Source organism: Rhinopithecus roxellana, chromosome 11 (genome assembly GCF_007565055.1).
Source record: "Rhinopithecus roxellana isolate Shanxi Qingling chromosome 11, ASM756505v1, whole genome shotgun sequence".
Lineage (NCBI taxonomy): Eukaryota > Metazoa > Chordata > Mammalia > Primates > Cercopithecidae > Rhinopithecus > Rhinopithecus roxellana.
This window is the reverse complement of record NC_044559.1, coordinates 79362502-79376074: the sequence shown is the minus strand read 5'-3', so window position 1 is coordinate 79376074 and position 13573 is coordinate 79362502. Positions and strand designations below refer to the sequence as shown.

Genomic DNA, 13573 nt, shown 5'->3' with positions numbered 1-13573 from the left:
TGTTCTGGCATCTCTCACTTAGGCCAGAGAAAAGTGTCACTGCTCAGGCTTCAGCACTGATGCTGAACCAAGCGGAGCTAGTAGGGCCATGTGAGGTCAAGACCAAGACTTTAGTTCTGTTAACAACCAAGTTTATCAACCCACATGCTAGTCAGGATAGAGAAGGTAACTTAGGTGGACACCAGCATCCAAGCACAAAAGAAAAGGTGGCAGCAAAAAAATCTTAGATCAGAAGCAGATGATTTAGAGGCTGCATATCATAAGGGGAGGGTGTAGACATGGATTATTTTAAAATATTATCCTCCAGTCTGTGTAGCAGGAAAAACAAATCGCATTAGAATAACTTTAAGCCCAGAACTGGAGAACATTAGAGTTTGTGTAAACGCATCAGGCATTTGTGAGTGGTTGATAGTGCAACCTCTGGAGCAGACACCCTAAGTTCAAACCTAGGCTTTGCTACCGTCAACGTGGTTGAAGACCTTACACACATCCCTGAGGACAATAACAGTCCCTGACTCTTAGAATTGTTGTGAGAGACTAAGTGAGGTAATATAGGTAAAGTGCTTAGAATGGTTCCTGGCACATAATAAGTGCTCTATAAATATTTGTTCATATTATTGTCATTTGAGGAACATAATAGATAAGGCATTTGTGAAAGGTTGTTTAAAAATGTTTTTATTTTTCATTTGATATTATGTATTTTAATACTTAGTAAATGTCTTTAATTGATGGGTTAAGTACATTTCATTTTAATGTCCATCAGTCAAATATCTTTCAATCAAAATTATCCTTAGGCCTTATTTTCTTATAGTCTCAAGACATTTTTTTGATCAAAGGATTTTATGAATTGCCTTTTTCAGCCTTCTTGTTTTAAAGAAAATAAAGAGAGAGTTATAAGAGATTAAGGACCTATACGTCTTTCATTTCCTAATACCAAATTGATATTTTTAGAAAAACAAAGAATACTTTTGGAAAAAAAATGCCAAACTTCTAGAATATAATTCCCGTGAATGTCTCTGTGTGTTTTCTAGGTGAGCTCCTGGGTGACGTGGCTGATCCTCACGGCAGGCTCCATGGAGGAGAAGCGAGAAGTCTTTTCATATTTGGTGCATGTGGCCAAATGCTGCTGGAACATGGGCAACTACAACGCTGTCATGGAGTTCTTGGCTGGCCTCAGGTATAGTCAGTGGGGAATACGGTTATCTTGGCACAGTTGCTTCTCATCACCTAAATGGCTCTGAGTTAATTGTCCATGGAGTCACCTTTACCCAAGCCAGGTAATTGGAAATAATTATCTTGGGAAATGTATTATCTTCTTTCAGCACCACAGGCCCTGTCCCTCAAAGTTGCTGCAGAATTGAGCCCCTGTGGGCCAGTCACAATCCTCCTTCACTGGGTCTGCTGTGATTCTGTGTTCTTGGCCAAGCCAAGTGAAATTACTTGCTTGCATAACCCATCGACCCCACCATTGACTATTCCCCTTCCTGTCCTATAAACCCCACTGTTATTTGTCTCTTTTCAGGCCTGCCTTATGTAGTGTTCCAGGGCTGTATGCTATAGACCACCAACTGCCCTTAGTAATTACAGTGGCTAGCATTGACAATAGGCCTCCAATAATGCTAGCTCTCATTATTATCACTTTATGTCAAGTATGGGCTATGCACATTCCCTATATTGTATCTTTTAATTCTCAAAACAGGTTTATCAGGTAGATACTATTATTATTTCCACATTATGCAAAAGAGGACACTAAGGTTAAGAGAAATTAAGTCATTCACCCAAGGTCACCTGGCATTGCTGGGAATGCAGGCAACCTTGATTTCGGAGCCTATGATCTTGACCACTATGATATCCTGCTCTTAAGCCTTTTCCATCAAGCTGATAACAAAATCACCATTCTGTTCATTAAGTCGCCTGCTTTATCCCCTTTTAGCCTCAGTTACCTGGCGTAAAGTAACTATTCTTACTCCTATGGGAGGCAGCATGGTATGTGAGGAAGAAGAGCATGAGTTCTTAAGTCAGAATCACAGGGAATCAAATCCTGGTTCACCCAAGGAATAGCTGTGTGATCTGGGCAAGCTACTTGACTTCATTGAGCCTCAGTTATTTTGTCTGCAAAATGGGGATAATACTAAAAAGCACCTACATCTTTAGGTAGAATTCAGTGAAATAATATAAAGTATTTGACACATGTGCCTGGCGTATGGTAAGGCCTCATAAAGAGAAGCTATTGTTATTATTATTGTTATTGCTTCCTGAGATTCACCATCCTCATGAGGGTTCTCACTACAAATGAATTTTACTTCATAACATTACTGAGATTTTTCTTTGATTCTCCAGGTCCCTATGTAGGGTTTCTGGGTTGGGGGAGGAGATGACAGCTCCCAGAGTTCTAATTTTTTTTTTTTTTTTGTCCTTTTCAACTTTCTTAACTAAGAGTAAACCCAAATGATCATGTCCTTGACATTTAAAATAGTCATACAAATGCATAAGGACATGGCTCAAAAGAAAGAAAAAGTGGGGAAAAAAAAAAAAAGCCTTGGAGAATAGAAGGCTGTATCCGGATGATTTTGATTCTCTTTGTGATCAATTTTCTATAAAGAAAACATGTAGGCTGGGCACGGTGGCTCAGGCCTGTAATCCCAACACTTTGGGAGGCGAGGCGGGTAGATCACCTGAGGTCAGGAGTTCAAGACCAACCTGGCCAACATGGTAAAACACCATCTCCACTAAAAATACAAAAATTAGCTGGGCGTGGTACCAGGTGCCTATAATCCCAGCTACTCAGGAGGCTGAGGCAGGAGAATCACTTGAACCCAGGAGGCGGAGGTTGCAGTGAGCCGAGATCGTGCCATTGCACTCCACTCTGGACAATAAGAGGGAAACTCCATCTCAGAAAACAAAAAAGAAAAAAAGAAAAAAGAAAATGTGTATTACATTTCTTTTAAGAAAATAATTATCATATTTTGATAAAGTTATTTTATTTTAATGATGCTTATCATTCTGTGACTGGCAAGTTGGTGCTGGCTGTTGGCCAGAGACCTCGCTTCCTGACCCCACAACATGACTGTCATTACAGCACAGTGACTGGCTCCTTCCGAAGTGAGCGATCCAAGAGAGGGAGGCAGAGGCTGCGATGCCTTTTATATGCGAGCCTCAGGAATCACACACAGTCACTCCTGCCATATTGTACTGATCACGTAGGACCAGCATGGATTCCTTGTGGGTGGTGACTGAACAAAGCCACAAAATCAGGAGGTGTGGACCATGGGAGGCCATCTTGGAGGCCGGCTGCCACATGCCATGTGCTAGATTCTCTTATTACAAGAATGGCCTCAGAATGACCTATGGAGGCCTAGAGTGAATGGGACTGTAAGATTCAGCTGAGTTTAAATCCAGAATCCAAGAAGACCATAAAGTCTGGTGATTTCCCTAAATGAGGAATAATCTCAAACCAGGACAGACCTCAACACTGATCCCAATGCATTTTGGCTCATACCCCAGATCCACTGCCGCCTGGTTTCATGCTCCTGTGTTTGGCTTAAAACTAAACTGATCTTTACAGATAAATAGGTGAAAGTACCAGGTGTAACAGGTCTTTTGTTGACAGCTATTCTGTATACAGGAGATAAGTGGCCAGATACTGTTACGTTGCAATGATTATGGAGGCAGAGCTTATGTGTGCATTTTTAGGCTTGAAAGTGTTTAGGTTCCAAGCAATTAACTATTATCAACATAATAGAGATTTTTTATTTTATTTTATTTTATTTTTTGAGACAGTTTCGCTCTTGTTGCCCAGGCTGGAGTGCAATGGCATGATCTCAGCTCACTGCAACCTCTGCCTCCCGGGTTCAAGCAATTCTCCTGCCTCAGCCTCCCAAGTAGCTGGGATTATAGGCATGTACCACCATGCCCGGCTAATTTTGTAATTTTTTTTTTTTTTTTTTTTTTTTTTTTTTAAGTAGAGATGGGGTTTCTCTCTATTGGTCAGGCTGCTCTCGAACTCCCAACCTCAGGTGATCCGCCCACCTCGGCCACCCAAAGTGCTGGGATTACAGGTGTGAGCCACCGCGCCTGGCCGATTTTTTTTATTTTTTAAGCAATTAAATGGGAAGAGAAAGCATACTTGTTGTTAAGTGACTTTGGTTTTTTATAGACATTGTACATTTTGCCTGCTCTAAATTCTTAGCTCTTTTAAGCCACTAGTAAGAAGTACAAAGATTTACAATCAAGAATATTTACTTAGTTATTGTGTCAGTTTAAAATAACCCAAATGAACAACATAGGAAAATAGTTAAAGGAAATAATATGCTGCATCCAGATAATGGAATATTAAATAGCCATCCAAAATGATGTTTGTAAAAAAACATTTTTTTTTTTGAAACAGAGTCTCACTCTGTTGCCGAGGCTGGAGTGCAGTGGTGCAATCTTGGCTCACTGCTACCTCCACCTCCCAGGTCTGAGCAATTCTTCTGCCTCACCCTCTCAAGTAGCTGGGATTACAGGCACCCGCCACCACACCCTGCTAATTTTTTTGTATTTTTACTAGAGACGGAATTTCAACATGTTGGCCAGACTGATCTTGAACTCCTGACCTCAAGTGATCCACACGCCTCAGCCTCCCAAAGTGCTAGGATTACAGGCATGAGGTAAAAAAACAAATTTTTAAGAGAGAAGATCTTACTGTATCACCCAGGCTGGAGTGCAGGGGCAGGATCATAACTCACTGTAACCTCTTACCCTGGGCTTAAGCAGTCCTCCCACTTTGGCTTCCAAGTAGCTAGGTCTACAAGGAGTGTACAAGCACAATAGCTATTTTTTTTAATTTTTTAAGAAATGGAGTCTTTCTGCGTTTCCTAGGCTGGTCTGGAGCTCCTGGCTTCAAGTGATCTCCCCTGCCTCAGCCTCCCAAAGTGCTGAGATTATAGGCATGAGCCACTCCACCTGGCCTGAAAAGTTTTTGTATCGTTGGAAAGCAGGTGACACATAATACATGAAACTATCTGGGAACAAAGCTCTCTATCCCTAATAACCTCAGCAATATTTATATACCCATATAGATAAGAATAAGATAGATACTGGAAGGAATATCTGTGTATGGTAGAATTGTAAGTGGGTTTGCTATCTTTTTGATATTTTCTAGATTTTCTACAATGAGTATCTAGTATCTTTATAATCATAAAGATGAATAAAAGTTTTTAAAATAGTGTCAATTCTCAATTCAACAATGAAGAATTGATCTTTGCTGAAGTTTGCCCTTTGCCCCCAAGTGAACCATAACTACTCCATTACTCACACAATAAGAAAACCGGTGAGAACCATGTCTCATTCATTCACTTCATTTGTTTTTACCTCCACTTCATTCCCCAAAAAAGAATTCTCACTGTCTTATAACAATCCAGTGGTAGGACAACCTGGATTTAGTAGGATGAAATCATAATATGCTTCTACTTTTCTGATATGATTGCCTTTCAGAGCTTCCAACCGGCTCTCCCTCCCCCAACACTGGATTATGCTACATTGAGAGATCCTGTAGCTTTTCCAGTCACTTTCCCAGTTAACACACAATTTCATTCTCCTGTGCTCTTGAACATGAATGAGTCTTGCAACTTAAGGCTGTTTAAAAATAAATAAATAAATAAGTTGTTTAAGACAGGGATCCGCAGCCTTTTTAGCACCAGAGACCAGTTTCATGGAAGACAATTTTTCCACAGACTGGGGATGTGGGGGTGGGCGAAAATGGTTTTTGGATGAAACGGTTCCCCTTCGGATCATCAGGCATTAGATTCTCATGAGGAGCATGCAACCTAGATCCCTTCCATGCACAGTTCACAGTAGGGTTTACGCTCCTATGAGAATCTAATGCCGCTGCTGATCTGATAGCAGGCAGAGCTCAAGCTGTAATGCTTCCTCACCCACGCTCATCTCCTGCTGTGCAGCCCAGTTCCTAACAGGCCATGAACCAGTACTGGTCTGTGGCCCAGGGGCTGGGGACCCCTGGTCTAAGAGCATCTACCATGTGATACTATTTACATAAAGTTTAAAAATACACAAACAATTCTGTAAATTGCTTGGTGATATATGCATATGTTGAAAAAGTACGAAGAATTTTAAGGAAAGGAGAACCCCAAAGTCCCAGTGGTGGTCCTGTCTGGTGAGGGAAGAATAGCGTATGTGCTCTTGGAGGAATACACTAGGGCCTCAACCACATTGTTGATGTTTGATTTTTTAAACGGAGAGATTGGCACATGGGTGTTGGTCATGTTGTACTTCTTTATGTCTTTGGATGTCTTATATATTACACAGTGATTTTGTAATCCAGTTAATCTAAATCAAAATTTTAATATCTCATTCAATATATATCTTCTTCCTTTCTCTGTGTTTCACAACACAACCAGTCTCAGAGACTTGTAGTAGTGGGGAATATATAATTTGTCTTTTTTTCTTACTTTTCCTGCAACTGGATGTCTGCAGAAAAAAAGTGGACAGGAGAGGAGAGGGGAAAGGATGGGGATAGAGGGAGCACAGAGTCTTACTTGATGGGGCAGTTGTGCTGGCCTTGGTGCCCTCACAGAGACCAATGGAGGGTGCTTTTAGGTTTTCTTACTAGTTACTCTCTCTAATTTTTTCCACCTCCCCACTGCACCATTACCTAGCAAAATGCAGTGTACCCTCTGGTCAACCTCTTATTCCTCACCGCCCCCCCCCCCCCCAGGTCCTGTCCTCACAGGCCCTTTCTGCTAGGGTCTCATCTTTTAGCAGGCAGACCCTTCAAGACAGCTCAAGCCCCACCTCTTTGCACAGTATCCCCTCCTGACTCACAGGAAATAGCACATTGCCCTCCCAACTCTGCAAGCACAGGACATATCTACTGGAAGCTTTTCTCTCCCTTTGCCATCAGGCAGCTCCAGCTAGCCTCAAATCTTTAGGCAAGAGTCATGCACCAGTTCTTGTGATCCACAGACTGCCCAGGACACAGGTCAGTGTCCCCATGGAATTCACTTGGGGTGACCTTGTCCTCTTACAGAAAGGTGAGCCCTCCCACAATTGCCCCCAGAGAAATATTCCCAAGCTATCTGCTCAGATCCACTTTCTCTGCATGGGCCAAAGGAGAGTGGGAGACCACTCTGGGCAAAGCAGTTCAGGTAACACCTTGTGAGGGCCTCTCTTTAGAAGATGTGGTGCACTGTCACCTGTGGGTCTCAGCAGGAGTTTCAGAATAGGGAAAGTCCCACTTAACATCCTGTTATGCAAATAATACTTTACAACAAGGTCCCCAAAAATGGGCTGGTGGCTTCACGTCAAAGCTTGATTCAGTAAAAATCAATTCTACAGAAGAGGTGAAAACAATAGGCTTCATGTTGATCACTAAGAACTGGATTAATCCAAGAGTAATATTTAAAAGATCAAGAGGACCAGATGGGCCAGGTTTCCCTAGGCAGTCCTCCTCCACCAGTATCTGCACAAACCATATTACCCTCTACTTTCCCTCTTTGGCCATAGCTGCCAGAAAAACTCAAACCTACATTCAGTGCCCAGCTTCCATAACTAACATGTCCCATATCCCTATTTGTGTTTGTATCTGTCCTATTTAATTTTTAGTTTCAATTTACAAAAGTATTATTCATATTATCTGGGAAAGTAGGTGGGGATAGGAACCCTACATAAATATTAACAAGTAAAGAACACTTGGGGCAGAGCTCGATGGCCTGTAATCCCAGCACTTTGAGAAGCTGAGGCACTTCGGTAGCCTGAGGTCAGGAGTTCGAGACCAGCCTGGCCAACATGGCAAAACCCCATCTCTACTAAAAACACAAAAATTAGCCGGGCATGGTGGTGCATGCCTGTAATCCCAGCTACTAGGGAGGCAGAGGCAGGAGAATTGCTTGAACCCAGGAGGCAGAGGTTGCAGTGAGCCAAGATCGTGCCACTGCACTCCAGCCTGGGCTGACAGAGTGAGACCACCAAAAAAAAAAAAAAAAAAAAAAAAAAAAAAAAAAAAAAAAAAAAAAAAAAACTTGGTAAAGAGAATGAATTTGTATGGAATTTAGGCTCCTTGCTGTAAACTATATTATTTCTTCTTCAGTCTAAAAAACATCATTTACTCGCAATAGGTCAAGAAAAGTTTTAAAAATGTGGCAGTTTATGGACCAGTCTGATATTGAGACCATGAGGAGCCTGAAGGATGCTATGGCCCAGCATGAGTCCTCTTGTGAGTACAGAAAGGTGGTGACACGTGCCCTGCACATCCCTGGCTGTAAGGTGGTTCCGTTCTGTGGAGTGTTTCTGAAGGAGCTCTGTGAAGTGCTTGACGGCGCCTCTGGCCTCATGAAGATATGCCCGCGGTACAATTCCCAAGAAGAAACTTTAGAGGTAAGGCCTTTCACAATCATCCTGGACTGAAGAACCACTGTTGCTGGCTGTCTCATCAGGCCTTGTCTGTGCTCACCAAAGAAATGATCACTGATTGAACACAAGGTTAATAATTGTTATATTGTTTCTGGGTAGCACATAGGTCCTTGGAAGTTCTGTGGAAAAGAATGTCAACTAGCACTGTGTGGGACATAGTATTGTGAAATTAGTTTTAATGTATTAGGTGTAATGTGTAAGTACAAGTCAAAAAGGGCGTTGTTTTCTGGTGGTTTTTGAAGATTGACAAGTTTTTCTTATTGGGTGGGAATGTCTGGATGCAAGAGATAAAGAAAGTCAAATGAGAGTATTAAGTTTTCCACATCAGTGGAAGAAAAAACTGCTTTCTTTTCATCCTTTGTGGGAAGATGCTGGGGAGCCTGAAGATACACGTAGAGACAAGTTCCAGGCTCCTGATCCCCAGACCCTGGTTTTTCCCAGTCCATTGTCTCCTGTTCCTGATTCCCAGAGCAGAAGGGATAGTGTGAGCTTTGACCCAAGGCATTGGGCATTGGAGAGAAGGGGAATTGAAAAACTGGAGGGAAAAGATAAGGAAACCTCTCTCTAAGGTGTTTAAAAATGAAAGAAGTGACTAAAATGGAAAGAAGTTTATGGAGATTTTGAGAAGTCCCTTACCTGGGACCAAACCCAAATCTAGGATTATTCCTGCCATGATGACAGAACGTACTACTGACGTTTCTCACACACACACACACACACACACAGTCATGTACACGCCTTCTCCATGGAGTGGGAAGACTGTCTTCAACCTTCAGCCTCTTCTGTGTCACCTGGGAGCAAAGGCATCACCTGATATCAGGAAGACTTAAGAACCCCTGACAGGTACAGGCAACACCACCGCATCTCTCTGGGTTATGAGCTAGGATAAAAGGGCAAGAAATGGAGGAGAAAGCTTAAAGGAAGCCTCCCAGGCCACACCCCTCCAGCTTCCTCACGTCTTAAGAAGAGGGAACTGTGTCTTATTCCAGACACAGCTCTCACCTCTGATGGGAGAAGCTTCCTGATCAACTGTACAAACAATAAGACTTTGGGAGGCCGAGACGGGCGGATCACGAGGTCAGGAGATCGAGACCATCCTGGCTAACACGGTGAAACCCCGTCTCTACTAAAAACTACAAAAAACTAGCCGGGTGACGTGGCGGCGCCTGTAGTCCCAGCTACTCGGGAGGCTGAGACAGGAGAATGGCGTGAACCCGGGAGGCGGAGCTTGCAGTGAGCTGAGATCCGGCCACAGCACTCCAGCCTGGGTGACAGAATGAGACTCCGTCTCAAAAAAAAAAAAAAAAAAAAAAAAAAAAAGAGCTTAAAAACTAGGAAGAAGCCACTGTGTTATTATACAACACATGAGCAATAAAGCAAAACATCACCTCTTCTCAGTGTTTTGCTTGGGCCCAGTCATTTTATCTGGTTCCGTAGAATAGCATACTTTACTCATGGTTTTTCTCAGTTCTCACTATAAGGATAAAATAACCATGCCCTTCCTCTGCAAATTGGCTAGTCTTCTCCTTAGGGAGCCCTGAAATAATATTATTTTTTGTGTTTTAAATTTGAAGCGGAGTGTCGATTCCTAGAGGGATTAAAGTTGTCTCAGTGGAAACAAGGGTGAATTTTGATATTTCATGTGGTGAAATGAAAAAATGTTTTTTCCTGGAGGCTCTTGTTTTCTTTCCCATAAAATAGGCACAAATGCCATTATTTATTACGTTATGATTTCTTTTCCCTAGCCAAGTAGGTTATCCAGGCATATTAAGTTGCAATAGCAAATTCTCGATATATTTTCTGTAGTTTGTAGCAGATTACAGTGGACAAGATAATTTCTTACAACGAGTGGGACAAAATGGCTTAAAGAATTCGGAGAAAGAGTCCACTGTCAACAGCATCTTTCAGGTCATCCGGAGCTGCAGTCGAAGTCTGGAGGACAAGATGAGGAGGACAGCCCCAGTGAAGGGAACAGCTCCAGGAAAAGTTCCTTGAAGGATAAAAGCCGATGGCAGTAAGTTTTTACACGTTAAAAGTGGGGAATGCTCATGTCTTCTTTTTTTCCTGTTGATGAGTTCTTTCCTACTTCAGCTTAGTTTCAGATGGACACCTCATCAAAACCTGCCACTTTTATCATTAAGCCACACTTCTTTATCTTCAAACTTTACCAATTCTAAATTCAAATTTACTTCTCTCATTTTGCTGCTTTGTTCTAAAATTACTGCTCGCAATTTAACTTCTTACCATCTATTACCCCTTAAAAAAAAAAAAAAAAGCAAGCAAACCTAGAGCTATCCTGCCATATCTAAGAATTCAACACATTAAATTTCAGGAGGAGAGCTGTGATCTTTTATTTCCTAGTTTTTGTAACAGTGGTATTTTTAATTCTTGGGTGGGGTACTAGGGTGGGTATTAAGATATTTTTAAATCAAATCTACTGACTTAGTTAGGTCTGGGTGATATCTAGAAATCAGTATTTTTACCTCTCCCAACCTCTGGGTGATTCTAAGTCGAGGGTTAATGATCTCACTTTGAGAAACACTGTTCTGTAAGTTCTGGGAAAATTAACCCTACACACACAAGGCATCTGCAGGTTTTTTTAATTGTTCAGTAATTCCAGTTGTTCAGAGATTATTTCAAGATTTTTCACTTAACAGGTTGCTAACATTAGTGGCAATCTATATATAGAGAGAAGACCATCTACAAATAAGCACATCTGCACAGAAAGCCTCTCAGAGCCATTTAAGTTCTTAATCTCTCTCTCTCTCTCTCTCTCAGCATCTATGTATATATCTATTTCTTCCAACAAAAGATTTGTAGATGCTTTTAAGAATAAATATGAATAATTGAGGATATTAAAGAAAAGAAAAATAAGAATAGGAGAAAATAAAACATACAAAAATGTATGCTATATAGTCTATAGAGTGACTACATTTTGTTCTGAGGTTCCTAGCAGTCACAGAAAGAAGAAATCATAACTCTTTATAAGTTTCACAATATTTGTAAGAAAAATTAAACAGATGTTTGGGAGAAAAATGCCTTTTCCTCGTACTGTATCTGGCTGAAATTCCTTCCTTAAATCCTACTATTAAGACTAGGATACATCAGATAGGAATAGATAAAATAATGAATTTCGTATGGCTCTTTGACAATAACCTTCATCTGAGGCTGTGTGTTTGTGCGTGTGTGTATGTCATTTGACCTTTCTAAAATACCTTCAGGACTGCCACTTTTACTGAGTGTCAGACCCTAGACTATCCTTTCCTTTCCCTTGGAGTTCCTTCAGGTGGTAACTTTCTTGCATCATTTTCACCTGTTATGAAATTGTTGTCTCTAATTTTCTCCACAGTCTCTTGTCTTCTTCCTAATCATTTTATCTTCTACATCCTAAGAACATTTCTCTTCCACTGCCCATTTCCAACTCTGCTGCGAGCACTCTTAGAAGGGGAGAAAAACATAAAAATGCAAATATTTCTTTTATAAAACCTGTGAAGTCATATTGAAATCCTCACTTTGAAACTTGTGTACTTAAGTGCCAGTGATAGCTTCCTTACCTCAAGTGACTGCTACTCTGAAAGGAACCTCAGCACACAAGATAGGTGGTAGGACTGTTTAATGGAATTCACCAAAACCAGATCAGCAAGCACTATTTCTGTGGCCACTTGCCGGGACTTGAGAATCCATTCCTGATTGAGAGCCCCATGTTAAAATGTCCAGTGCAGGGTTATGTCTGCCAAAAGACGTGCAGATTGAAAAGCCCATAGGAGCTGTGCTTTGTTGATCTGACTGAACAGAGACTCCACAAAGAGCAACCTCTAGCCCCCTGTTCACATTGGCAACCACCAGCCCTGAGAAAACTACAGCAAAGAAAGAAGGGACAATCTCATGGTCCTTTGGTTTACCCCACCTACAGGGTGCTCTTGTAATTTCTTCGCAAACCTCACAGCTACTCCTGCCAGAAAACCACTAGAAACACTCATAGAAATCTCAAAAACTAATTATAAAAAGTTCAAGATTTCTTTTTGCTGGGCCCAGTGGCGTAGGCCTGTAATTGCACCCCTTTGGGAGGCCAAGGCAGGTAGATCACTTGAGTCCAGGAATTCAAGAGCAGCCTGGGCAATATGGTGAAACCCTGTCTGTACAACAACAACAAAAAAACAAACTTCAAGATCTCAGCGGGAAGGAAATTGAGCTGAAAAAATCTTGAGATGTCAATGGGGTCTTCAAGTAGGCTTGTCTAACTTCTTTACAGATGAAGAAGTTGTGCCTAGCGAGCTGAAGTCACTTATCTGACTAATAAACAGTAGAGCTGGGTCATGAGCCTGACCATTTGTTCAGTCACAGGGGAGGATCCTTTGTCTTGCAAAGTTTAAGGCATTTCTTTTGATTGTAGAGGGGCTAACCTCAGCCTCTTTTTATGTCTAACTCCTGAAGATTAGGAACATCTGAATTCTGAAAGCATTCCAATTACATTTCATATGAATTATAATGCTCATTAATAATTACTTTTTTGTTTACGAGCATAAAGAATAAATAAGCTATGCATTTGTATGTTTAAAAACATATGAAGGCATGGAGACCTAAAAGTAGCATGCGGCACCATTGTTGGGAAATAGAAATGAGGAGTATGAAGGTGTGTAGAGAAGAGTATAGAGTCATATAGGAGCTGCAAGTTCTTATTGTCGTCATTTTCAATATTGTTGACCCTCTTTGGCATGCTGCACCTTAAGAAGGATTTGTACATTTGGAGAAATGAGATATAAGTAGATGATGACAGAAACCTACAATGGAGGCTGCTTGAGCTGATTAAGAACTCAAACCTTCCAGTCACATTGCCTGGGACTGAATTTTGACACCACCTCTTACTATTTCTGTCACCTAGGTAGGTAGCTGAATCTTACTAAGCCTCAGTTTTGTCATCTGTAAACCGGAAATGACAATACTACTTGATAGGGTTTTTGTGAGGATTATGTGAGAGATGCATAAATTAAGCAAAATGCACGGCACACTATAAGTGCCAATATAAATGGTGGCTATCATGATTAATGTGTGCACCACACCCTTAAAATGCCAAGCTGAAGTTCTGAGGGTGATGTGGTTTGGCTGTGCCTCCAGCCGAAATCTCATCTTGAATTGTAATCCCTATAATCCCCACGTGTCAAGG

The 13573-nt window shown here is 41.4% G+C and overlaps 1 protein-coding gene across 1 annotated transcript in view; it reads left to right on the top strand.

Annotated features, from left to right (window-relative positions):
• PLCE1 (phospholipase C epsilon 1) overlaps nucleotides 1-13573 on the top strand; it is a 274157-nt gene that overhangs the window by 144595 nt on the left and 115989 nt on the right. Inside the window, exons 4-5 of the mRNA XM_010368132.2 lie at nucleotides 1032-1177; nucleotides 8115-8373. Coding sequence (XP_010366434.2) covers nucleotides 1032-1177; nucleotides 8115-8373 — 405 coding nt within the window. The remainder of the gene's footprint in view (nucleotides 1-1031; nucleotides 1178-8114; nucleotides 8374-13573) is intronic.